Below are 25,513 nucleotides of genomic sequence, written 5' to 3' on the forward strand. Positions count from 1 at the left end.
CCATGCAACAAATGGCCATGGCGCTGACATTGTATGCAATTCTGTCGGCAGAGAATGAATCAGATCTCCGTGTATCTGACATTGATGGCATTTCCTCACGAAATTGATACAATCATGCTCCATAGTGAGCCAATAGTACCCTGCTCGAAGAATCTTCTTTGCCAATACATATCCGCTCATATGTGGCCCACAGACTCCAGCATGCACCTCTGCCATAACTGTCGTGGCTTGATGCTAAGGTGGCCAATACATCGGCAACCTCATTATGAACTCTCGGAATGTGTCTGAATTTCACTGATCGAAATCGCTTGCTCAGATCGTGCAAACATTGTTGATATGGTATGAGTTTCAAATCCCGTGTTTCCCACTCACCCTGAATCTGATGCACCAGGAGGTCCGAGTCTCCCAAGACCGAAACGTCCTGGACATCCATGTCTGCTAGTCGCAAACCCAAAATGCATGCTTCATACTCGGCCATGTTGTTGGTACAATAGAAATGTAGCTGAGCTGTAACAGGATAGTGACGTCCTGTTTCCGAAATGAGTACCGCCCCTATTCCAACCCCCTTCGCGTTTGCGGCTCCATCAAATAAAAGCTTCCAGCTTGGTTCCTCGGGTAATTCCAGCTCACCTGTATGCATTACTTCCTCGTTTGTAAAATACGTCCTCAAAGGCTCGTATTCTTAATCAACGGGATTCTCAGCCAAGTGGTCGGCCAGCGCTTGGGCTTTCATGGCCGTCCTCGTCACATAGACGATATCAAACTCTGTGAGCAAAATTTGCCATTTTGCTAACCTCCCTGTAGGCATAGGTTTCTGGAAAATGTACTTTAATGGATCCAAACGGGAAATGAGATAAGTAGTATACGAGGACAAGTAGTGCTTCAACTTCTGAGCCACCCAAGTTAGGGCGCAACATGTCCTCTCGAGTTGAGTGTACTTGACCTCATATACTGTAAACTTCTTGCTAAGATAATAAATGGCCTGCTCCTTCCTTCCTGTAATGTCGTGTTGCCCCAACACGCAGCCAAACGAATTCTCCAGGACCGTCAGATAAAGAATTAATTGTCTCCTCGGCTCAGGTGGAACCAACACAGGTGGATTGGACAGATACCCTTTGATCTGGTCGAAAGCCTTTTGACACTCTGTCGTCCAGTCTACCGCAACATCTTTCTTCAGCAGCCGAAATATGGGTTCACAAGTCGCCGTGAGTTGAGCGATGAACCTGCTGATATAATTTAGTCTTCCCAATAGACTCATTACCTCCGTTTTGTTCTTTGGCGATGGCAAATCTTGGATGGATTTGATCTTGGACGGGTCCAACTCAATACCCCGTCGACTGACGATGAATCCTAACAACTTTCCTGATGGAACCCCGAAGGCACATTTGGCCGGGTTGAGCTTAATATCATACTTTCGAAGTCTTTGAAAGAACTTTCTTAAGTCTGCTACATGGTCTTCCTGACGCCAAGACTTTATGATCACATCATCTACGTACACTTCAATTTCTTTGTGTATCATGTCGTGAAACACAGTAGTCATTGCTCGCATGTACGTTGCCCCAGCATTCTTCAATCCGAAAGGCATCACCCGGTAGCAGTAAGTTCCCCATGGCGTAATGAAAGCCGTCTTTTCCGCATCTTCTTCGTCCATTAAGATCTGATGATATCCTGCATAGCAATCCACAAAGGATCCGATCTCGCGCCCAGCGCAATTATCGATCAGGATATGGATGTTGGGCAATGGAAAATTATCCTTAGGACTTGCCTTGTTAGGATTGCGGTAGTCGACACATACCCTGATTTTCCCATCCTTCTTCGGCACTGGTACTACATTGGCCAACCAATCGGGATATCGAGTGACCCGAATAACTTTTGCCTGCAGCTGCTTGGTCACTTCTTCTTTGATCTTCACACTCATATCCGTCTTAAACTTCCTCAGTTTTTGCTTGACCGGAGGGCATGCCGGGTCAGTGGGCAACTTGTGTACCACTAGATCGGTGCTTAATCCCGGCATATCATCATATGACCATGCAAAAATATCTTTGAACTCGATGAGGGCTTTGATCAATTCCTCCCTGATGTTTGGCTCAATGTGGATGCTGATTTTGGTTTCTCTGACATTATCTGCATCCCCTAGATTTACAGCCTCGGTGTCATTCAGATTAGGCTTGGGTTTCTCTTCGAACTGGCGCAATTCTCGGTTTACTTCTTCGAAGGCTTCATCCTCGTCATATTCGGACTCATCATCATAACCGATCTCTTGTATAATTAAGTCGGAGTCAGATTGATTTATTAGACTAGGTCGAAGATCCGTTGTGCATGTCATGTCATTAGAACCAGTAAAAAGAGAACTGTTCAGAAAGAGAAAAGAACAAAACAAAATTAAAATGAGACAAGAAAAGAGAATTTTATTAAAAATGCGGGATAACAGGGTTAACACTTTACAAAATATAATGGGATTTGGATTACACCCTGGAATAATCCGAAAAACAAGAAAGAAAAATCAAAGCCTACTACCAGGACTCCTCCCGGGTAGGAAGAGGAGCTACCGTCCAATTGTTGGTATTGGCCTTAGGCCCCACAAACTGTATGCCTGCTTTGCTGGAACCCTCTCCAACTTCTATTACATGGACATCAGCGAACAGCCTTTCGAAGCTCTGATTCAAATCCCCGTCCATCCCAATCAACGGTCCGAGAATTTTCGGGACCGGTGACCCCTTGGCACTTGCCCTAATAAAGGATCTGGAGAGATGCGGAATTGGTTTGGGAAGAACCCAAACTTTCTTCTTCATCTTCCGTGCTCGCTTTACATCTGCCGCAGTCGGTTTGAACCCCAATCCAAAGGTCTCTAAATTCTTGGGCAAGGAGACAGGTTGAACAATCCCCTGAAGCTCAGCCCCAGGCCTTTTCCTGGCACAAACCCATTACCCAACATTTCTGAAACCATCATGACGGTTGCGGGAGCTACCCTGGGGTGTGGAATACTTTCACCCTCGGTAATCTTGTTTGCTGATACTGCATCAAAAATCTGGTAAACCCAGGGACCTTTGTCACCGTTGGTTTCTATGAAGGGCACAATGGCGCCTCCCATGGTGCACGCAGTGTCCTCCCCATGCAGCACGACATCTTGTCTGTCCCATTCGAACTTGACCATTTGATGCAGGGTGGATGGCACCGCTTTGGCCGCGTGGATCCACGGTCGTCGCAACAAAAGGTTATAAGATAACGCGACATCCAATACCTGGAACTCCATGGTAAACTGGACCGGGCCGATGGTCAACTCGAGTATAATATCCCCCACGGTGTCTGTTCCACTTTCATCAAATCCTCGGACGCAAATGTTGTTCTTGCGGATTCTACCATGGTCAATCTTCAACTGGTTCAGGGTGGATAACGGACAAATATTGGCACTTGAGCCGTTATCCACCAACGCCCGAGTAACTGCCGAATCTCCACATTTGACAGTCAAGTAGAGAGCTTTATTATGTTCTGTGCCCTCCACTGGCAGATCATCATCAGAGAACGTTACCTTGTTTACCTCAAAAATTTTGTTGGCAATCGTTTCAAGGTGGTTTACTGAAATTTCAATGGGCACATGAGCTTCATTCAGTATCTTCATCAGGGCCCGGCGATGTTCATCCAAATGGATCAATAGTGATAACAACGAGATCTGGGCCGGTGTTTTCTTCAATTGTTCGACCACGGAGTAATCCTGCACTTTCATCTTTTTCAAGAATTCCTCCGCCTCTTCTTCTGACACAGGTTTCTTTGTTACTGCCGGGTTGGACCTTCTCAACTCCACGGGAGCAAAACACCGTCCCGACCGAGTCAGCCCCTGTGCCTCACAACTATCCTCCTCCACTTGCTTTCCCATGTACATTACCACTGCCTTTTCATACTTCCAAGGCACGGCATTGCTATCAATCACTGGCAATTGGACTACCGGCTTTATGATGGCTGGTTCCCTGTAGACCCCTTTCACAACAACTACTGGCGTGGATGACGTTCCCGATACCACAAATTTGGTTGGCTCTGGTTTCCTTGTTGCGGTGGATGGACTTTTCCCTAATATCAACACTGGCTTGGCATCTTTCCCCTTCAACTGTACCCCTGCTTCCCTACCGATCGATTCTTCTTTCGGAGTGGGCATGGATCATCATCACCGTCGGTGAGGGTTTCCTCGGCTCTCCTCCCTTGTACACCAACTCGATCATGTGAACTTCGTGGTGTACTGGCAATGGGTTCTGGTTGATGTTGGGTGCCTCCGGCGTCTGGACCTCGATCTTGTTGGCATCAATAAGATCTTGTATTGCATGCCTCAACCTCCAACATTTTTCGGTATCATGCCCAAGCAGTACTCACAGCTTATCGATCGGTCCAAATTTTGGGGTGGGGGGTTTGTCCCCCTAGGCTCGACAGGACTCACCAAACCTAGCTGCCTCAATTTGTGGAACAAGGCGGTATAGGTCTCTCCCAACTCAGTAAAAGCTCTCTGTCTCTGTAGCCTGTCATTTTTAGCCGCTTGATTTCCTCGAAAGCCCGCCCCTGGAGGGTTCCTGTATGCCTTTGGTGGAGGATAGGCGTTTTGTGGTGGAGGGTATGTGTTCTGTGGAGGTGCATATGTGTTTTGGGGAGCCGGCGCGCGCCATTGCGGGCGAACCGGAGGCTGAGTGTATGTTTGGACTTGGTGCACGGAGAAGTGTGGTTCTTGAGGTGGATAGTAATGTTGTGGCGGGCTGTATGGATAATTTGGCCTGTGGGGTCTGGGTTGGCTGTAGTATGGTTTGCCGGACCTGGACCAACCGCCTGTCTCAACCGTGGCGACTTCTTCTTTCTTCCCAGCGCACCTCCCGTGCCGCTCTGAATAGCCTGGGTCGTTGCCTTGAGCGCGGAGTAATTCAGGATTTTATCGGACCTCAGTCCCTCCTCTATCATAACCCCTATCTTTACTACTTCATTGAAGGACTTTCCAACCGTCGTCACCATGTGACCAAAGTAAGTTGGATCCAGTGTTTGCAGGAAGTAGTCCACCATTTCTCCCTCTCTCATGGGAGGATCAACCCTGGCTGCCTGTTCTCTCCAGCGGAAACCAAACTCGCGAAAGCTTTCCCCAGGCTTCTTTCCGGTCCTCAGTAATGTGAGACGGTCAGGGACTATCTCGAGATTGTATTGAAAGTGACCCGTGAAAGCCTGCGCTAGATCATCCCAAGTGTACCATCTGCTGGGATATTGCCTGGTATACCATTCCAATGTCGATCCACTCAAGCTTTGAATAAAATAAGCTATCAGTAGCTCATCTTTGCCGCCTGCGCCTCTCATTTTGCTGCAAAAACCCCGTAAGTGTGCCATAGGATCACCGTGCCCTTCGTATAAGTCAAACTTGGGCATTTTGAACCCTGTCGGGAGTTGAACGTCCGGGAAAGGGCATAGATCCTTGTAGGCCACGCTGACCTGGTTGCCCAATCCATGCATGCTCCTGAAGGATTGCTCCAGGCTCTTGAACTTCCTCATTACCTCGTCCTGCTCTGGAACCTTAACCGGCTTTTCAATCTCCGCCGGGACTTCTAAGTGTGGATTATAGGTATGGGGTTCTGGTGCATTGAATGTGGGTTCAGGGGGATAGTACTGCGCATCGTGAGCTTGAAACAACGGCTCACTGGTTGATCTTTGCAGTGTGGGTCCCATAAAAGTGAGAACATTTGGTGGTGGGAAAGGTTGATGGGGTGGTAGAGCTTGGGAATCATAGGGGCTTCTCTCCTGATAATAGCGGTGATTCAGGAGGCTTGTTGAAGGGCCAGAGTGAGGGTAGTCCGGCACATGCCCTAGTGGTTCAGGGCTCTTTTGTACTTTAGCCAAGGCTAACTGCATCGCATTCATCTCCAATCCCATTCTTTCTATCTTCTCCATTGCCTCTTTCAGCAACTGGCTTACTGGCCTTTCTTCCTCGACACTGTTTTCTGAAGTAGTCATAATTATTGGCACATGTCCCTTGGATCTGGTTTGATAAGGATGTGTTGCCAGAACGCTTTAACAACTAATTGTCTGGTATTTGTGGAAAACAACAAACTTGTTAGCGTTAGAGTTTAACAGATTTGGTAATAGCACATTGGGGATGCAATGCTCCTAAGCAGTTAACCATTTCTAACATGTTTTTGCTTCAACCGCATGAAGCAAAAACGCCTATCCTCCACCAAAGGCATACAGGAACCCTCCAGGGGCGGGCTTTCGAGGAAATCAACCATTTCTAACATGTTTTTGCTTCAACCAGAAAATGCTTGCTTGAAAATGTTTGATTGTTTGGTCCCCCTCGAGGGTTCCTGTAATCAGCATCTTTGTAATGATCTCCCCCTCGACACCGCATCTTTGTAATCAGCATTTTCAGTCATCAATAAAATCATCATCATCATTCAAAACCCAATTCTCTCTCAGCTTCCGCAATTGCTCATGACATTGGTTTTCCCGCACGGCACTGACAATCTAGTCTAGCGTGCGAAGGGGACCTCATTGGCGGACAACAACCGCACTGACATCGGTTGCTTAGCCTTACGTTGCCCTTCCAAAGAACATCAGGAAGGCGTTGCGTAACAGTTGGTATCAGAGCCAGGTTTCGATCCTGGGACCTGTTGGTATAAAGGCTTTGGTTACATTTTGGGACCCGACCCACAATGTATTCCACTTCTCGGATTTTGAACTCACCCCAACCTTAGAAGAGGTAGCAGGCTACATGGACGTTACAGAGGAGTTAAGGCACAAATATCTGATCGCTCCGAGAGCCGTAAATTCGCACAAGTTCATGGACCTACTGAAGATAAGCAAGGGAGTCCCGTACTCTGAATTGGATAGGGGTTTTTCTACTTTGCAATTCACATACCAGAGGTATGGGCATATAGGAGGGTTCGATGATCCGGAAAGCGGTGTTTGCAGCAGAGGGAATCGGACAAAGTGGGATGAACATAGGCGGTTCGCCTTCATGGTAGCATTCTTGGGCATTGTGGTGTTTCCTCGGAAAGATAGAAATATTGATTTAAAGGTGGCTGGAATCGTCAAGGTCCTGATTACCAACAACAAAAGCACGCTTGCTCCTATGATAGTGTCTGAGATATACCGAGCTCTCACAGCCTGTAAAGCCGGGACAGATTTCTTCAAAGGATGTAATTTGTTACTGCAGATGTGGATGATCGAGCACTTATGTCATCATCCTCAGTGTATGCGCTATATGTCTACGAACGAAGGCTGCATCGAAGGATATAACCTGAGGGTTTCAGGGCTCAGATTACCGGAAGGGTTTGAAGACTGGGTATCCTATCTACGTGCCATCATCGCAGTACAAATAGATTGGACATTGGGTTGGCTTCCTGTTGAAGGAATTGTGTATATGCCCGCCGTTGGTCCTTACTTCCTCTTAATGGGACTCAGAGGTGTTCAACCTTATGCTCCTTACCGGGTGATGAGACAATTGGGAAAATGTCAGGTGGTACACCCAGACGAAGATCTCAGTATTTATGCAGTCGAGGTCAGCAACGACGGCCAATTTCATGAAAAGACAGTTCGTTATATATGGAGCGAATGCCAGTATTTGCCGGCGAATACTCGAGTGTGTGACCTATCCAGAGGCGAAGTCTCACCTGCCTATCTCGCTTGGCATAGAAAGAAGAGCACTGCGAGAGACGAACCAGAACGGCCAACCAAAAGACCTCACCTCCAAGATTTTGTTGAGTCATCGCAAGAACAATGGGGCTGGCTTGCAAAAGAAGAAAACTACAGGGCAGAAATAGGCAAGCTAAAGCAACAGATTAGGGACCTGGAATTTGAAAACGATGTGCAAGTTGCTGCCGACAAAGGGGAAAAGAACAAGTTGGCCCAAGAAAACAAGGCCCTGAGAGCCCGAATCCGCCAAGACAGAAAGAATGTCGGTGACCAACAGAAAAATCGGTCCAATGAGAGATTGATAGCAGAGCTGAGGAGCCAGATTAGCAAAAGCCGAGAGGACTTGGAAAAATCTGAAGCTTGCATAGCGAGAATGCGGGTCAGATGGGCAAAAGGTACAATGGCCCGGAGAAAGCATCTGCAACAGGTCATAAGGGATTCTGAAATAAGCATCGGACTATTAAGAGAAACAAACTCCACTCTTCAGGAGCGGATCTTTAAACAAGCCCGAGATGCCCAAACTGACAGAAGACGCTGTTATGACATGATGGCCAGAATGGAAAAACAAATGGAGAGATTCCAGGATCGACTCGCCGATAATGCTCAAGCACTGGGACTGAAAAACCGGCAAATAGAGCAGTTATTCAGGGAAAGGGACAACATCCGAAGTAGGATTGACGAGATTGGGCACTACATTTACATGAGATGCTTGGCATGTGAGCAAATGCCTCGTGATGCCCTACTCACCTCCGTCATGGGCTACGTTCACCGGGTCATGAATGAGTTGAAAAGCTTACAAAGGGGTCTCACACCAAAGCCCGCGGAAAGGCCGAACGATGCCTCGCGAGCACCTGAGTTGAAATCCTTAATATATCCCTAGTTCGAGTCTTGTTTGTTGACTTTATGGGTCCGTTATGTTGTTTTTTTTTCTTTTCATCGAGTCAGGTTAAGAATTTTGGAATCTGTACTATTGTTGTTCTTTGTTTAAAATAAGTAGTTTGTAATAGCAAATTTTGGGTGATGAATTGAATGATTCCAAAAGAGTTTTGTGTCTTTACTTTGTGGCAGAACTACGCCCGGTCTGATTCACGCGGGAACGTGATACGTAGGCAATCCACATAAGATTCGACCGCCACTAAAAGAAAAAAGAAAAAAAGGAAGAAAGAAAAGAATAATAGAGAGAAAAATAGGGGGTTCCCAAAACACTTTAAAGGCACAAATAAAGCAAGTCGGGATGACGCATGCGGTTGAAGCAAAAACATGTTAGAAATGGTTAACTGCTTAGGAGCATTGCATCCCCAATGTGCTATTACCAAATCTGTTAAACTCTAACGCTAACAAGTTTGTTGTTTTCCACAAATACCAGACAGTTAGTTGTTAAAGCGTTCTGGCAACACATCCTTATCAAACCAGATCCAAGGGACATGTGCCAATAATTATGACTACTTCAGAAAACAGTGTCGAGGAAGAAAGGCCAGTAAGCCAGTTGCTGAAAGAGGCAATGGAGAAGATAGAAAGAATGGGATTGGAGATGAATGCGATGCAGTTAGCCTTGGCTAAAGTACAAAAGAGCCCTGAACCACTAGGGCATGTGCCGGACTACCCTCACTCTGGCCCTTCAACAAGCCTCCTGAATCACCGCTATTATCAGGAGAGAAGCCCCTATGATTCCCAAGTTCCACCACCCCATCAACCTTTCCCACCACCAAATGTTCCCACTTTTATGGGACCCACACTGCAAAGATCAACCAGTGAGCCGTTGTTTCAAGCTCACGATGCGCAGTACTATCCCCCTGAACCCACATTCAATGCACCAGAACCCCATACCTATAATCCACACTTAGAAGTCCCGGCGGAGATTGAAAAGCCGGTTAAGGTTCCAGAGCAGGACGAGGTAATGAGGAAGTTCAAGAGCCTGGTCCAATCCTTCAGGAGCATGCATGGATTGGGCAACCAGGTCAGCGTGGCCTACAAGGATCTATGCCCTTTCCCGGACGTCCAACTCCCGGCAGGGTTCAAAATGCCCAAGTTTGACTTATACGAAGGGCACGGTGATCCTATGGCACACTTACGGGGTTTTTGCAGCAAAATGAGAGGCGCAGGCGGCAAAGATGAGCTACTGATAGCTTATTTTGGTCAAAGCTTGAGTGGATCGACATTGGAATGGTATACCAGGCAATATCCCAGCAGATGGTACACTTGGGATGATCTAGCGTAGGCTTTCGCGGGTCACTTTCAATACAATCTCGAGATAGTCCCTGACCGTCTCACATTACTGAGGACCGGAAAGAAGCCTGGGGAAAGCTTTCGCGAGTTTGGTTTCCGCTGGAGAGAACAGGCAGCCAGGGTTGATCCTCCCATGAGAGAGGGAGAAATGGTGGACTACTTCCTGCAAACACTGGATCCAACTTACTTTGGTCACCTGGTGACGACGGTTGGAAAGTCCTTCAATGAAGTAGTAAAGATAGGGGTTATGATAGAGGAGGGACTGAGGTCCGATAAAATCCTGAATTACTCCGCGCTCAAGGCAACGACCCAGGCTATTCAGAGCGGCACGGGAGGTGCGCTGGGAAGAAAGAAGAAGTCGCCACGGTTGAGACAGGCGGTTGGTCCAGGTCCGGCAAACCATACTACAGCCAACCCAGACCCCACAGGCCAAATTATCCATACAGCCCGCCACAACACTACTATCCACCTCAAGAACCACACTTCTCCGTGCACCAAGCCCAAACATACACTCAGCCTCCGGTTCGCCCGCAATGGCGCGCGCCGGCTCCCCAAAACACATATGCACCTCCACAGAACACATACCCTCCACCACAAAACGCCTATCCTCCACCAAGGGCATACAGGAACCCTCCAGGGGCGGGCTTTCGAGGAAATCAAACGGCTAGAAATGACAGGCTACAGAGACAGAGAGCTTTTACTGAGTTGGGAGAGACCTATACCGCCTTGTTCCACAAATTGAGGCAGCTAGGTTTGGTGAGTCCTGTCGAGCCTAGGGGCCAAACCCCCCACCCCAAAATTTGGACCGATCGATAAGCTGTGAGTACTGCTCGGGAATGCTTGGGCATGATACCGAAAAATGTTGGAGGTTGAGGCATGCAATACAAGATCTTATTGATGCCAACAAGATCGAGGTCCAGACGCCGGAGGCACCCAACATCAACCAGAACCCATTGCCAGTACACCACGAAGCTCACATGATCGAGTTGGTGTACAAGGGAGGAGAGCCGAGGAAATCCTCACCGACGGTGATGATGATCCATGCCACTCCGAAAGAAGAATCGATTGGTAGGGAAGCAGGGGTACAGTTGAAGGAGGAAGATGCCAAGCCAGTGGTGATATTAGGGAAAAGTCCATCCACCGCAACAAGGAAACCAGAGCCAACCAAATTGGTGGTATCGGGAACGTCATCCACGCCAGTAGTTGTTGTGAAAGGGGTCTGCAGGGAACCGGCCATCATAAAGTCGGTAGTCCAATTGCCAGTGATTGATAGCAAGGTCGTGCCTTGGAAGTATGAAAAGGCAGTGGTAATGTACAGGGGAAAGCAAGTGGAGGAGGATAGTTGTGAGGCACAGGGGCTGACTCGGTCGGGACGGTGTTTTGCTCCCGTGGAGTTGAGAAGGTCCAACCCGGCAGTAACAAAGAAACCCGTGTCAGAAGAAGAGGCGGAGGAATTCTTGAAAAAGATGAAAATGCAGGATTACTCCGTGGTCGAACAATTGAAGAAAACACCGGCCCAGATCTCGTTGTTATCACTATTGATCCATTCGGATGAACATCGCCGGGCCTTGATGAAGATACTGAATGAAGCTCATGTGCCCAATGAAATTTCAGTAAACCACCTTGAAACGATTGCCAACAAAATTTTTGAGGTAAACAAGGTAACGTTCTCTGATGATGATCTGCCAGTGGAGGGCACAGAACATAATAAAGCTCTCTACTTGACTGTCAAATGTGGAGATTCGGCAGTTACTCGGGCGTTGGTGGATAACGGCTCAAGTGCCAATATTTGTCTGTTATCCACCCTGAACCAGTTGAAGATTGACCATGGTAGAATCCGCAAGAACAACATTTGCGTCCGAGGATTTGATGGAAGTGGAACAGACACCGTGGGGGATATTATACTCGAGTTGACCATCGGCCCGGTCCAGTTTACCATGGAGTTCCAGGTATTGGATGTCGCGGTATCTTATAACCTTTTGTTGGGACGACCGTGGATCCACGCGGCCAAAGCGGTGCCATCCACCTTGCATCAAATGGTCAAGTTCGAATGGGACAGACAAGATGTCGTGATGCATGGGGAGGACACTGCGTGCACTATGGGAGGCGCCATTGTGCCCTTCATAGAAACCAACGGTGACAAAGGTCCCTGGGTTTACCAGATTTTTGATGCAGTATCAGCAAACAAGATTACCGAGGGTGAAAGTATTCCACACCCCAGGGTAGCTCCCGCAACCGTCATGATGGTTTCAGAAATGTTGGGTAATGGGTTTGTGCCAGGAAAAGGCCTGGGGGCTGAGCTTTAGGGGATTGTTCAACCTGTCTCCTTGCCCAAGAATTTAGAGACCTTTGGATTGGGGTTCAAACCGACTGCGGCAGATGTAAAGCGAGCACGGAAGATGAAGAAGAAAGTTTGGGTTCTTCCCAAACCAATTCCGCGTCTCTCCAGATCCTTTATTAGGGCAAGTGCCAAGGGGTCACCGGTCCCGAAAATTCTCGGACCGTTGATTGGGATGGACGGGGATTTGAATCAGAGCTTCGAAAGGCTGTTCGCTGATGTCCATGTAATAGAAGTTGGAGAGGGTTCCAGCAAAGCAGGCATACAGTTTGTGAGGCCTAAGGCCAATACCAACAATTGGACGGTTACTCCTCTTCCTACCCGGGGGGAGTCCTGGTAGTAGGCTTTGATTTTTCTTTCTTGTTATTCGAATTATTCCAGGGTGTAATCCAAATCCCATTTTATTTTGTAAAGTGTGAACCCTGTTATCCCGCGTTTTTAATAAAATTCTCTTTTCTTGTCTCATTTTAATTTTGTTTTGTTCTTTTCTCTTTCTGAACAGTTCTCTTTTTACTGGTTCTAATGACATGGCATGCACAACGGATCTTCGACCTAGTCTAATAAATCAATCTGACTCCGACTTAATTATACAAGAGATAGGTTATGATGATGAGTCCGAATTTGACGAGGATGAAGCCTTCGAAGAAATAAACCGAGAACTATGCCAATTTGAAGAGAAACCCAAGCCTAATCTGAATGACACCGAGGCTGTAAATCTAGGGGATGCAGATAATGTCAGAGAAACCAAAATCAGCATCCACATTGAGCCAAACATCAGGGAGGAATTGATCAAAGCCCTCATCGAGTTCAAAGATATTTTTGCATGGTCATATGATGATATACCGGGATTAAGCACCGATCTAGTGGTTCACAAGTTGCTCACTGACCCGGCATGCCCTCCGGTCAAGCAAAAACTGAGGAAGTTTAATACGGATATGAGTGTGAAGATCAAAGAAGTGACCAAGCAGCTGCAGGCAAAAGTTATTCGGGTCACTCGATATCCCGATTGGTTGGCCAATGTGGTACCAGTGCCGAAGAAGGATGGGAAAATCAGGGTATATGTCGACTACCGCAATCTCAACAAGGCAAGTCCTAAGGATAATTTTCCATTGCCCAACATCCATATCCTGATCGATAATTGCGCTGGGCGCGAGATCGGATCCTTTGTGGACTGCTATGCAGGATATCATCAGATCTTAATGGACGAAGAAGATGCGGAAAAGACGGCTTTCATTACGCCATGGGGAACTTACTGCTACCGGGTGATGCCTTTCGGATTGAAGAATGCTGGGGCAACGTACATGCGAGCAATGACTACTGTGTTTCACGACATGATACACAAAGAAATTGAAGTGTACGTAGATGATGTGATCATAAAGTCTTGGCGTCAGGAAGACCATGTAGCAGACTTAAGAAAGTTCTTTCAAAGACTTCGAAAGTATGATATTAAGCTCAACCCGGCCAAATGCGCCTTCGGGGTTCCATCAGGAAAGCTGTTAGGATTCATCGTCAGTCGATGGGGTATTGAGTTGGACCCGTCCAAGATCAAATCCATCCAAGATTTGCCACCGCCAAAGAACAAAACGGAGGTAATGAGTCTATTGGGAAGACTAAATTATATCAGCAGGTTCATCGCTCAACTCACGGCGACTTGTGAACCCATATTTCGGCTGCTGAAGAAAGATGCTGCGGTAGACTGGACGGCAGAGTGTCAAAAGGCTTTCGACCAGATCAAAGGGTATCTGTCCAATCCACTTGTGTTGGTTCCACCTGATCCGGGGAGACCATTAATTCTTTATCTGACGGTCCTGGAGAATTCGTTTGGCTGCGTGTTGGGGCAACACGACATTACAGGAAGGAAGGAGCAGGCCATTTATTATCTTAGCAAGAAGTTTACAGTATATGAGGTCAAGTACACTCAACTCGAGAGGACATGTTGCGCCCTAACTTGGGTGGCTCAGAAGTTGAAGCACTACTTGTCCTCGTATACTACTTATCTCATTTCCCGTTTGGATCCATTAAAGTACATTTTCCAGAAACCTATGCCTACAGGGAGGTTAGCAAAATGGCAAATTTTGCTCACAGAGTTTGATATCGTCTATGTGACGAGGACGGCCATGAAAGCCCAAGCGCTGGCCGACCACTTGGCTGAGAATCCCGTTGATGAAGAATACGAGCCTTTGAGGACGTATTTTCCAGACGAGGAAGTAATGCATACAGGTGAGCTGGAATTACCCGAGGAACCAAGCTGGAAGCTTTTCTTTGATGGAGCCGCAAACGCGAAGGGGGTTGGAATAGGGGCGGTACTTATTTCGGAAACAGGACGTCACTATCCTGTTACAGCTCAGCTACGTTTCTATTGTACCAACAACATGGCCGAGTATGAAGCATGCATTTTGGGTTTGCGACTAGCTGCAGACATGGATGTCCAGGACGTTTTGGTCTTGGGAGACTCGGACCTCCTGGTGCATCAGATTTAGGGTGAGTGGGAAACACGGGATTTGAAACTCATACCATATCGACAATGTTTGCACGATCTGAGCAAGCGATTTCGATCAGTGGAATTCAGACACATCCCGAGAGTTCATAATGAGGTTGCCGATGCATTGGCCACCTTAGCATCAATGTTACACCACCCCGACAGAATGTATGTTGACCCATTGCACATTCAGGTTCGTGATCAGCATGCTTATTGCAACATGGTAGAAGAGGAAGTGGATGGCGAGCCATGGTTTTATGACATAAAGGAGTACCTCAATATGGGGATATATCCGGAGCAGGCCACCGGAGACCAAAAAGAGCCATTCGGCGTTTGTCAAATGGATTCTTCCTCAGTGGAGGAGTGTTGTACAGAAGAACCCCAGACTTGGGATTGCTAAGGTGTATAGACGCCGATCAAGCCACGACAGTTATGGCAGAGGTGCATGCTGGAGTCTGTGGGCCACATATGAGCGGATATGTATTGGCAAAGAAGATTCTTCGAGCAGGGTACTATTGGCTCACTATGGAGCATGATTGTATCAATTTCGTGAGGAAATGCCATCAATGTCAGATACACGAAGATCTGATTCATTCTCCGCCGACAGAATTGCATACAATGTCAGCGCCATGGCCATTTGTTGCATGGGGCATGGATGTCATTGGGCCTATTGAGCCGGCGGCGACCAACGGCCATAGGTTCATTCTGGTGACCATCGATTACTTCACTAAGTGGGTGGAAGCTAAAACTTTCAAGTCGGTAACCAAAAAGGCAGTGGTGGATTTTGTTCACTCCCATATCATCTGCAGTTTTGGGGTCCCAAAAGTGATCATCACGGATAATGGTGCAAATCTTAACAGCAATTTGATGAGAGAGGTATGCCAACGGTTTAAGATTACACACCGCAATTCCACCCCATATCGTCCCAAGGCGAATGGAGCAGTTGAAGCAGCCAATAAGAACATCAAGAAGATACTGAGGAAGATGGTAGAAGGATCTAGACAATGGCACGAGAATTTACCCTTTGCCTTGTTGGGTTATCGCACTACAGTCCGGACTTCCATAGGTGCAACTCCTTATTTGTTGGTATACAGAACTGAAGCAGTAATACCAGCAGAGGTCGAAATTCCGTCCCTCCGAATTGTCGCTGAAGCCGGGATTGACGACGATGAATGGGTCAAAGCTCGACTGGAGCAGCTGAACTTAATAGATGAAAAAAGATTGGCAGCAGTGTGTCATGGCCAGTTGTATCAGAAAAGAATGGCGAGGGCATACAATAAGAAGGTGCGCCCCAGAAAATTTGAAGTAGGGCAACAAGTATTGAAACGGATCCTCCCACATCAGATCGAAGCAAAAGGCAAGTTCGCCCCAAATTGGCAAGGGCCTTATGTTGTGACCAGAGTGTTATCCAACGGCGCTTTATGTCTAACAGATATCGAAGGAAGATGCGTCGACATGGCTATCAATTCTGATGCAGTCAAAAGATATTATGCGTAATTTCTTTGATTATGATAGTTATTGGTTCGTTTGTTTGTACTTGGTACTTATTGGATAATGAAATGACGGAGGCAATTCTTTCTTCTATCCAAACACTTTTAACCTTTGTTTCCCCCTTCGAACCTTATTTATTCTTTCATACCCCTCTTTTGGAATCACTAATGAAAAAAAAATGAAAACCAGATAAAGGTCATAAGAAAAACAGAGGAACCGTAGGAACTACGTTTGACCTGATTCCTCAAAGAGGATACGTAGGCGTCTCACGGCTAGGTCATAGTGCACCATAGTGTGCATAGTGTGCATAGCTCCACATAGTGTAAATATAAAAATCCCCAAGCAAGAAAACTGGGGCAGGGTTTATGTGTTGAAGTTTCAAAAAGGGATGATTCCAAGAGTTGTAGCGTTTCACCCGTCGAAGTCATTTTTGAATTTTTGCTAGCCTTTCTTTAAACCCACACAAGACCAACATCAACGTCCAAAAAAAACCTCCCGATCAATATCCGAGAGGTGCCAAGTCAGGCAAATGAAAGCCGAGAATAATACACTGATCCCCAACAAAGAAGAGGATCATAAACTGGAAATGAATTGATAGACCCCAAATCCGGGGGCCTGATTTTTTAGTTAAATTTTGACCCAAATCCGGTCTTTCCTTTTTATAATTAAACCAAAAATTCCTAAAACCCAAAATTAAACTACACAAATATTAATTAACACCTAACAACAATTATCCAACGAATTAAAACATTTAATAAAATTGCCATGACAACATAGAAATGCATATTTTTGTGATTTTCGCTTTTAAAAACCAAATAATGGTTAATTAATTCCTAAATGTGCCATTTTCCTAAATGCATGCAACATGTATTTTTGTATTTTTCTAACTATAGCAAGGCGAGCATTTACGGACAAAACAATTATCAAAAATGTCACACAAATCCTCAAAATTGTACCCGAAGGTAACTTGTTTTATTTCTTTTCCGATTTCATTTGGATTAGTTTCCGTGAAGCAAAAATCACGTGCTCACACACCTAACCCATAAATCAGGAGTTGTATTCTAACCACTAGACCAAAGCTCTGGTGGCAACACTAACCTTTTCTTTTGGTCCACACGATAAATTGGAAACCACTCATTTATAACTACTTTGCATCTTGTTCTATTCATTTTCAATCGAAGTCCAGTCATTATGTCTAATGTGCTGAGCTTTCATATATCTATCTCTATTGTGTTGATGCCCGAATTTTTTAATAAGTATCAACCTTACTCTATAATATCATCTACAATGAAAAGGATATTCGGTAAAAATAAGCTCATCACAACATTACAAGACAGAAGAAATGGCTCAAGGAGGACTGAGAACTTTCAATATCAACCTTCATCTTACATTTATAATATTTAAGCATAAATTGCATTATTTAATTTAAAAGAAAACATAACTTGCATATAAACATAAATTTGGAGGTAACCTCGTTTCAGCAAAACCAAATATAACCACAAACATGGCATATATATATAAAGCATAAAAATTGGAACTTTTAGCAGCAAAAATTAAATACATAAAACAGAGAAAGAGAAGATTGACCCATAGTAGCTTGTTTATAAAGCTGTTCACCCAATTGAATTACTTCTTTCCAGCATACTCTTTCAAGTGATGATGATGGTGTTTGATTCAATACCTATAATAATAATAATAAAAAACTCTTTTTCGTAAATCACACTATACAAATATAATAAAAAATGCAAAAAAAAATAAAAAAATTAAAGGAGTTATAAAATTAAACCTGAAGAGTTTCATGAATGGTATTGAGATGTTCATTTAGAGCTCTATTCAATTGTTCTTTTGCTGTTTTCCCCATTTCTCTTTCTCTCCCCTAAAAGTTAAAAGGCAAAACCTTCTCCACTATTTGCAGAAGAGTTGAGGCGGAAGAACACGGTTGGGTTTTATTATCAATCGCTGGAAGAATAATACGACATCGTTAAAACGAATGCGTCTATAAATCGCATTCTGTCGATGCGTTTATAATTAGCATGTGTATTTAATAAATGCGATACAAAATAAAATATATTTTGGCGAACTTATAACATCAAAATTGTTTATAAATATAAGGGACTATTTTAAACTTATCTCAAATACAATGAACTATTTTTGTCATTTTCTCGTTTCTTGTCCTAATTGAAAAAATAAAATAAAAAAATTCCCCCCTTATTACTGGTGTACATTTTTTGAAAACTGTAAATTTATAATTGCACCATATTATGATAATTGCTATTCTAGCTGAAGTTTAAATTACTTCTTTTCTGTATGTTTCTATTTTGTCGTAAAATCCCACAATTATGAGTTATTGCTCCAAGTATTAGCTTTTTTTCCCTTCTAATTTTTATATAAAAAAACTCTTGTTCCATTAAAATATATCTCTATTATCTTTTAAATCTGAAACTGGTAGCTAATAACAAAATTTCACGTGTGCCTATGATCATCTTAATCAAGCTAATTAACAAATTTTTAGGAACAAAACATTTATAAGTCCCAAATAAAAAAGGTGAAAATAGCACGGGCTAGCCAGTTTTTGGACTGGTAATTGAAAAATAGTTAGCATTTGCAAAGTCATTCAAAAATAGCCATTTTTTTTGCTGCAACACGGAATGTTCCAGTATAATATACTGGAGATTGGTGCACCTGTATATGAATTTCCATCATATTATGCTAGAACTTCAATGCACGGAAAGTTCCAGCATAATATATTGGAGATTGAAGCACATGTGTATGAACTTCCAGCATAATATGCTAGACCAGTATATTATGCTGGAATATTTTCCGGATTTTGAACAGTGTTTTCGCTCAGATTTATCTTTACATGAAAAGTGACTAAATTAGATTACTTTTGAAACTGTGATTATTTTTCAATTATCACTTATAAATTTGGCTAATTTTTGAATTTCTCCCCAACTAAAGTGTAGCAATTGAAGGGAAACCTTGGAATAGCGATAAAATTATCTTTATGTGACCTACAGGTCAAGGTTCAAACCGTAGAAGCAACCATTAATTCTTGCTTTAGGATAAATTGTCTACAACGCAGTCCTTAGGGTGCGACGCTTCATCGAACCCCTGCATGAATGCAAGATACCTTGTGCCACGGGTTGTCCCTAACTAAAGTCTAGCAATTGTTTGATGCCTCATGTGACATTCATGCTTGACAATAAATTGCCCAAATTTACATCAACGTGATAAACAAGAACTACGCTTCAATACAAACAAGTTAAGATCAGCTATACAAATCCTCACTTCTTCGTTTAAGCTCAACTCCTATCAATCAATGTGACAAAAGAAGAAAAAGAACTCAACTTTGATTATGCAGATTTAGAGGACATACAAATTAAAGTACAAACTTTAGAGGATAGAAGGGAAAATTGGATCCTCTCTCTATTTTTCAGTAGTTCAGTATTCTGTAACTTGGCAAGAGGGGTTGCTCTGATGGTAAGCAACCTCCACTTCCAACCAAGAAGTTGTGAGTTCGAGTCTCCCCAAGATCAAGGTGGGAAGTTCTTGGAGGGAAGGATACCGGGTTGGGAAACAGCCTCTCTACCGGTAAGGGTAAGGTCTGCATACACTTGTTCTAGACTTCAATAAGAGAAGTTCAATTCATTTACATCAATCTGTTATCAATAGATGATTTTTCATCAGCATGAAGCCTCTCCCTTGCCATTGCAGCTTGTTTTTTCCAATTTGTGCAGCATGTTATCACAGATAGTAGAATAGATTGCACAACAGCACCAGAAAGTACGCCGATCCACAGGCCTTTTCCCCTAAAGTTAAGCCAAAAAGCTAATGAAGCAGCTATAGGAATTCCGCAAAGGTAAAATGAAGCAAGATTGACATAGGCTCCGATATGCTGCCAACCACATCCCCTCGCAACACCTACAATGTGCACAAAGCAGCAAATAGTCACACGCCCGTTCTTGTCATGTATATGTTAGTGGCGGATTTAACAATTTATACATATACATAAAGGGAAGCCCGTGTACGAAGCTCTCGCTATGCGCGGGGTCCGGGGAAGGGCCAGATCACAAGGGTCTATTATACGCAACCACTCTGCATTTCTGTAAGAGGTTGTTTCCACAGGTTGAACCCGTGACCTCCTGGTCATATGACAGTAACTTTACCAGTTACGCCAAGGCTTCCTTTCACTTTATACATATACATGTTTAAAAAAATTCACCTATATACATAGTACACCTTCCCGATAAAGGGAATTCAGTTGAACAACCCCCTTTTGGTAAATGTGGCTCCGCCACTGATATTTGTTAACTTTTCTTGTAGTAATTTGATGTGGAAAAAGTCTAACCTGAAAGAGTTCCTTGCAAGCTGTCAGTTATGACCGATATACATAGAAGAGGGGCCATGTTTGCGACATAGTCCACAACTTCCTTCTCGTTGCTGAAAATGTAGCCAAATACGTTTCGACAAGCAAAGACAGTTGTGCTTACGAGTATTGTCTCTGTGGCCGCGATGAGCATTGCAGAAAGCACAGATACGCGAGCTCCTTGAGGATTTCCAGCTCCTAATTGATTAGATACTCTAATGCTGAAAGTAAACAGGAAGTCAATGCTTAAGCAGATATTTGAGAAACAAACCACATGGAAGTGGAAAGTTGGATTAAACACTTAGACAAACCTTACAGCACCAGCGAGACCAAATGGTATTGCATAAAGCGTAGAAATGGTGTTCAGGCTGCATTATAAAAATTCCCAAAAGATTAGCAAAATCTTGGATTTCATGGATCATATTACTAACTGAGTTTACTCATTCGAGAGCGAGATGCAAAACATACCATATAGACAGAACTGAAGCTTCAAGTTGGGGATTTGGCAATAGGCCTGATAGCAAGATGAGCAGCTCAAATGACCACCACTCAAGACTACAAAAATACAACACGTAGCATAAATTTCGTAGAAAGACACACGACTGAAAAGTGTATTTAAATTCTTCAAGTGAGTGGAGGAAGGAGCTGAAGTACCAAATCATGATTGCAGAAGGGATAGCAAACTGAAAGAATTCTCTCATTCCCTTGACGATCTCCCAAGACATTGGTGCACGGGTTTTTGCACAAGCGGGAGACAACCTCATGTATGAAGCAAGGATTATGACATTCAACCACATCGATATACCAATAGCTATTGCCGCGCCAATATTACCTAAGCCAGAGCGAAACACTAGCACCCAAGACAGCGGTATGTGGAAGCATATTGTCATGCAGGAGCTTACGAGCATGGGAACAATCATACTTTGCATTTGATAGTACCGAATAAGCGGATGAAGATTTGCATAAGCAAAGAGAGCAGGAATCAGCCACTTAATGAACTTTCCAGCTTCATGAGAAATCTGAGGATCTTGGCCGATGAAGGTAAGCAATGTTCCCATATACATCCATAAGATTGTGAGGGGAATGCAAACAATGAAGAGAGAAAAAATGGCAGTGTATGTTTGAGTACCAAGTCTTTGGTATTGCTTAGCTCCAAAAGCCTGTCCGCAAAGAGTTTCTAGTGCACTGGCCATTCCTAACTACAAGGCATATTTAAATAGTTGTCAGCGGAGATGCCAAAAAAAGAAAAGAAAAAAAGAAAGGTTGTTCCTAAACAATTAGTCCATCTCTTCATATCTTTCGACAATCTATAACTCAACAACAACAACAAACCCAGTGTAATCCCACAACAAGCTATAACTCATAGTTTGCCAAACTAAGAACGTCTATCATGTGCATAGGATATTCATTATCATACAATAAAGTATGATAATGATCAAGTCATTCAAACCATTTCATCTTGATATGTTTGACCACTGGCCTAGCTGTTAACTTCAAATGATCAAAAGCAATGAAGGTTCAAGAATATTAATGTTTGCTTAATAGATAGTTGCAAAGATGAAATGTTTAAACAAGAAAGCGAAGAGCTTCTATACTAATAACTATGACATTCCATTTCTTCGCTATACTCTCAAGACAACAATACACTGTTTCTCCAAACATAATTTTCTGCTTAGCGCATTTCATCTCATATTTCTCAATATCTTTACTTCACAATATTCATAACTTTATCCTTTAGTTAAAAGAAGAGCTAGCAAGCGAAAGTTAGCACTGAATTAAGTTCGACAACAACAATTTCAGGCAGGACAATAAAGCACAAATCTTGGCACTACTGACATTAAAAGTTCCCAAAAGATTTTGATACTACTTGCTCTCTGTTGTTCTATGTTTGCCGAGGGTCTATCGGAAACAATCTTTCTGCCCCATCGTTGTAGGGGTAAGGTCTGCGTACACACCACCCTCTCCAGACCCCACTTGTGGGATTTTACTAGGTCGTTGTTGTTGTTGTTGTTGCTCTCTGTTGTTCTTTTCAATAAATAAATGTGCCATTTGGAAGATGTTCCACAACCCCACTTATGGAAACTGAAATTTTGTCTAACTCTAGAGAAGACAAAGGAAGAAAATAATTTGAAACTTTGTTTTGTGGAAAATCAGTATTTCTTAATCACTCTAGAACTAACTCTACCCTCTAAGCTGAAGATAGAAAAAAACAATAATTCTTTGTCTAATTCTACTTTGAACACATTGTTATTCTCCTATTGCTTACACAAAAATAGTGTCTTCTCTGGCCACAACCTCCCCCCCCCCAACACACACACACAAAAAAAAACTACACACATAGAAAGACCATTTCTTTTGCCGCCAAAACATTGAACTACAACCTCGTAGACATCAAAACATTATAAGTTCCCAAAATTGTAAACATAACACGTTACAAGTTGCATAAGGAAGAAAGAGTTTAACTTCTGGCCACACATAATGTATTGATTTTTTTACATCATTAGTCAGGTTTCTTTAGACCGTAATAGAAAGACCACTTCTTTTGCCGCAAAAAAATTGAACTACAACCTCGTAGACATCAAAACATTATAAGTTCCCAAAATTGTAAAAATAGCACATTACAAGTTACGTAAGGAAGACAGAGTTTAAGTTCTACCCACGGATAATGTATTGACTCTTTTACATTATTAGTCAGGTAAAACGGACCTACAACTATATTCATTAAGTATTATATGATAATCTGAAATATAGAGCAAGAACCTGCTATAACAGTTAAATTGCACTAATAGAAAGTTCATTAGACTGTCACAGAAAGATCATTTCTTTTGCCACAAAAACATTGAACTACAACCTCATAGACATCTAAACATTATAAGTTCCCGAACTTGTAAAAATAGCACATTACAAGTAACATATGTCATAAGGGAGAAAGAGTTTAAGTTCTAGCCACGGATAATGTATTGATTTTGTACATTTTTAGTCAGGTAAAACTGACCTACAGGCTACAACTATAGGCATTACGTATGATATGATAACCTAAAATCTAGAGCAGAACTTGCTATAACCAGTTAAATTGCACCAATAGAAAATTCTTTAGACTGTCATTGAAAGACCATTTCTTTTGCCGCAAAAACATTGAACTCCAACCTCATAGACATCCAAACATTATAAGTTCCCAAAATTATAAACATGACACATTACAAGTTACATAAGGAAGAAAGAGTTTAACTTCTGGCCACGGATAATGTGTTGATTTTTGGGATTGTTACACAAATAGCCTGCTAAATTCAATGTTTACTTTTCTTAACCGGTATACACAATTATACATATATTATACATCAGCCGCCTATTTTAAGTTTAAGCAATTAGGTGGGCGTCTATTTGGATTAATTCTTCTTGAAATTTTTACATTACTAGTCAGGTAAAACGGACCTACAACTATAGGTATTAAGTATGATATGATAACCTGAAATATAGAGTGAGAACCTGCTATAACCAGTTAAATTACACTAAAAGGGCTGTCGGTGCAGCTATGCGCGGGGTCCGAGGAAGGGCCAGACCACGAGAGTCTATTGTACGCAGCCTTATATGCATTTCTGCAAGAGGCTGTTTCAACTGCTCGAACCCGTGACCTCCTGTTCACAAGGCAGCCACTTTGTCAGTTACTCCAAGCCTCCCCTTCAACCAGCTAAATTACACTAATTGCGTGACAAAGAATCATAGGTATAGCCGTATAGGTACTTACAAGAAAGCTGAAACCAGTGACACCAGCAAGAGAAAGAGCAATAGCAGTACTTGAAAGAGAAAGTTCACCTAAATGACCAACCATCATCATTGATATTACTTGTAAAAAATACTGTGAAAGTGTTACTGCTATCATTGGTCCAGCCAAATAACCAAGTTCTTTCATTTCTTCCCAAATTACTTCCCATCTCAATTCAACTACACCCTTTTCTTCTTTTTCTTTCAATAACAATCCTTCTTCTATATTCTCCATTTTAAACCAAAAAAAAGGTTTTGAATTTGTTAAAAAAGAGACCCCTTTTGGGAAAAGATTGTGAAAATCTTGAATAAAAGTTGGATTGTGGCGGTGTGCGGAGAGAGAGAGACAAGAAAGTGTGAGAATTTGTCATGTAATGGTTTGTTTGAGTAGGTATTGGTTGTCTTCTGCTGACTGTTTCTTCGATTGTAGGTTGGCTAATAGTATTTGATTACTACTACTAATAAATTAAAACTAAGTGGCGTTTGGACGTAAGAATTGTAAAATTTCGATTCTTTTATAACCGAATTCACTGTTTATAACCGGTTACATAGATTATACATAGTTATATATATCCTATAATCAAGTGAAAATAGTATTTGAATAATTAGAGTAGTGTTTGGACATGGATATAATTTTAGGTTGATTTAATTTTTTGTGAGTATCTGAAGTGAAAATTTTGAAAAATAGTTTTTTGAAGTTTTTAAAAAATTTCAGAAAATTTTAAAAATTTATCTTTAGATGAAAATCGAAAATTTCATCGCCAAACACTGATTTTTAGAAAAAAAATCGGAAAAAGGAATCTTTTTTTGCCAAACGGGCCCTAACTAATCTCTCTTCCATGCTTCCCAATATGTTCATAAGATACTTTTATTTTTTTATAATGAATTTAAAATATATACTCTTGAATAATGTAAGATATTTTGTCATATTAGAATTTTTTTAATATACCGTAGTAAGATATTGTCTCACCTAAAAGAAATTTATACTATAATTAATGTATTTTGCTATATCACCCCTAGAGGGTGCAGCCCTTCTTAATTTTTATAATTAGTGTATTTTAAATAACATACTTAATTATTGTAGTATGATATATGTAACATCTTCTAAAAAGTTAATCCTATAAATAGTCATATTATAGATAGTCTTGCAGATATCTTTTAAATAACGTGATAATCAGAAGCGGATCTATGTGTTATAGTAAAG

The 25,513-nt window shown here is 42.8% G+C and overlaps 2 protein-coding genes across 5 annotated transcripts in view; both read right to left on the reverse strand.

Moving 5' to 3' along the window:
- The window catches only part of LOC104217631 (uncharacterized), a 30,420-nt gene extending 12,296 nt beyond the window's left edge, over window positions 1–18,124 (reverse strand). The window contains exons 1-2 of the mRNA XM_070160686.1: window positions 17,968–18,124; window positions 17,769–17,862 (exon numbers count right to left, since the gene is read on the reverse strand). Coding sequence (XP_070016787.1) covers window positions 17,769–17,862; window positions 17,968–18,042 — 169 coding nt within the window. The 5' untranslated portion in view covers window positions 18,043–18,124. The remainder of the gene's footprint in view (window positions 1–17,768; window positions 17,863–17,967) is intronic.
- Window positions 18,125–19,515: 1,391 nt separating this feature from the next.
- LOC104216130 (protein DETOXIFICATION 12-like) lies at window positions 19,516–24,736 on the reverse strand. Of its 4 annotated transcripts, none has more exons than XM_009766132.2 (7): window positions 24,293–24,429; window positions 24,034–24,182; window positions 21,202–21,746; window positions 21,016–21,102; window positions 20,859–20,915; window positions 20,530–20,768; window positions 19,516–20,102 (listed from the first exon to the last, which is right to left on the reverse strand). In XM_009766132.2, the coding sequence occupies exons 3-7, from the start codon at window positions 21,738–21,740 to the stop codon at window positions 19,831–19,833; spliced, it is 1,194 nt and encodes a 397-aa protein (XP_009764434.1). In that variant the 5' UTR covers window positions 21,741–21,746; window positions 24,034–24,182; window positions 24,293–24,429; the 3' UTR covers window positions 19,516–19,830. The 4 variants fall into 4 exon arrangements, with proteins under 4 accessions (XP_009764434.1, XP_070016685.1, XP_009764428.1 ...); XM_070160584.1 differs by having other exon boundaries at window positions 24,014–24,182; XM_009766126.2 differs by lacking the exon at window positions 24,034–24,182 and having other exon boundaries at window positions 24,293–24,736.
- Window positions 24,737–25,513: the final 777 nt, after the last annotated feature.

The sequence above is a fragment of the Nicotiana sylvestris genome, chromosome 10 (genome assembly GCF_000393655.2).
Source record: "Nicotiana sylvestris chromosome 10, ASM39365v2, whole genome shotgun sequence".
NCBI classification, from domain to species: domain Eukaryota; kingdom Viridiplantae; phylum Streptophyta; class Magnoliopsida; order Solanales; family Solanaceae; genus Nicotiana; species Nicotiana sylvestris.

Bases quoted from the DNA above. Each gene is read 5' to 3' on its own strand.
- LOC104216130 (XM_009766126.2), bottom strand. From the start codon at position 24,544: ATGGAGAATATAGAAGAAGGATTGTTATTGAAAGAAAAAGAAGAAAAG. The intron at 21,747-24,292 runs GTAAGTACCTAT...TATGCCTTGTAG, and splicing joins TCACTGGTTTCAGCTTTCTT to TTAGGAATGGCCAGTGCACT. The intron at 21,103-21,201 runs GTACTTCAGCTC...GTATTTTTGTAG, and splicing joins CCTTCTGCAATCATGATTTG to TCTTGAGTGGTGGTCATTTG.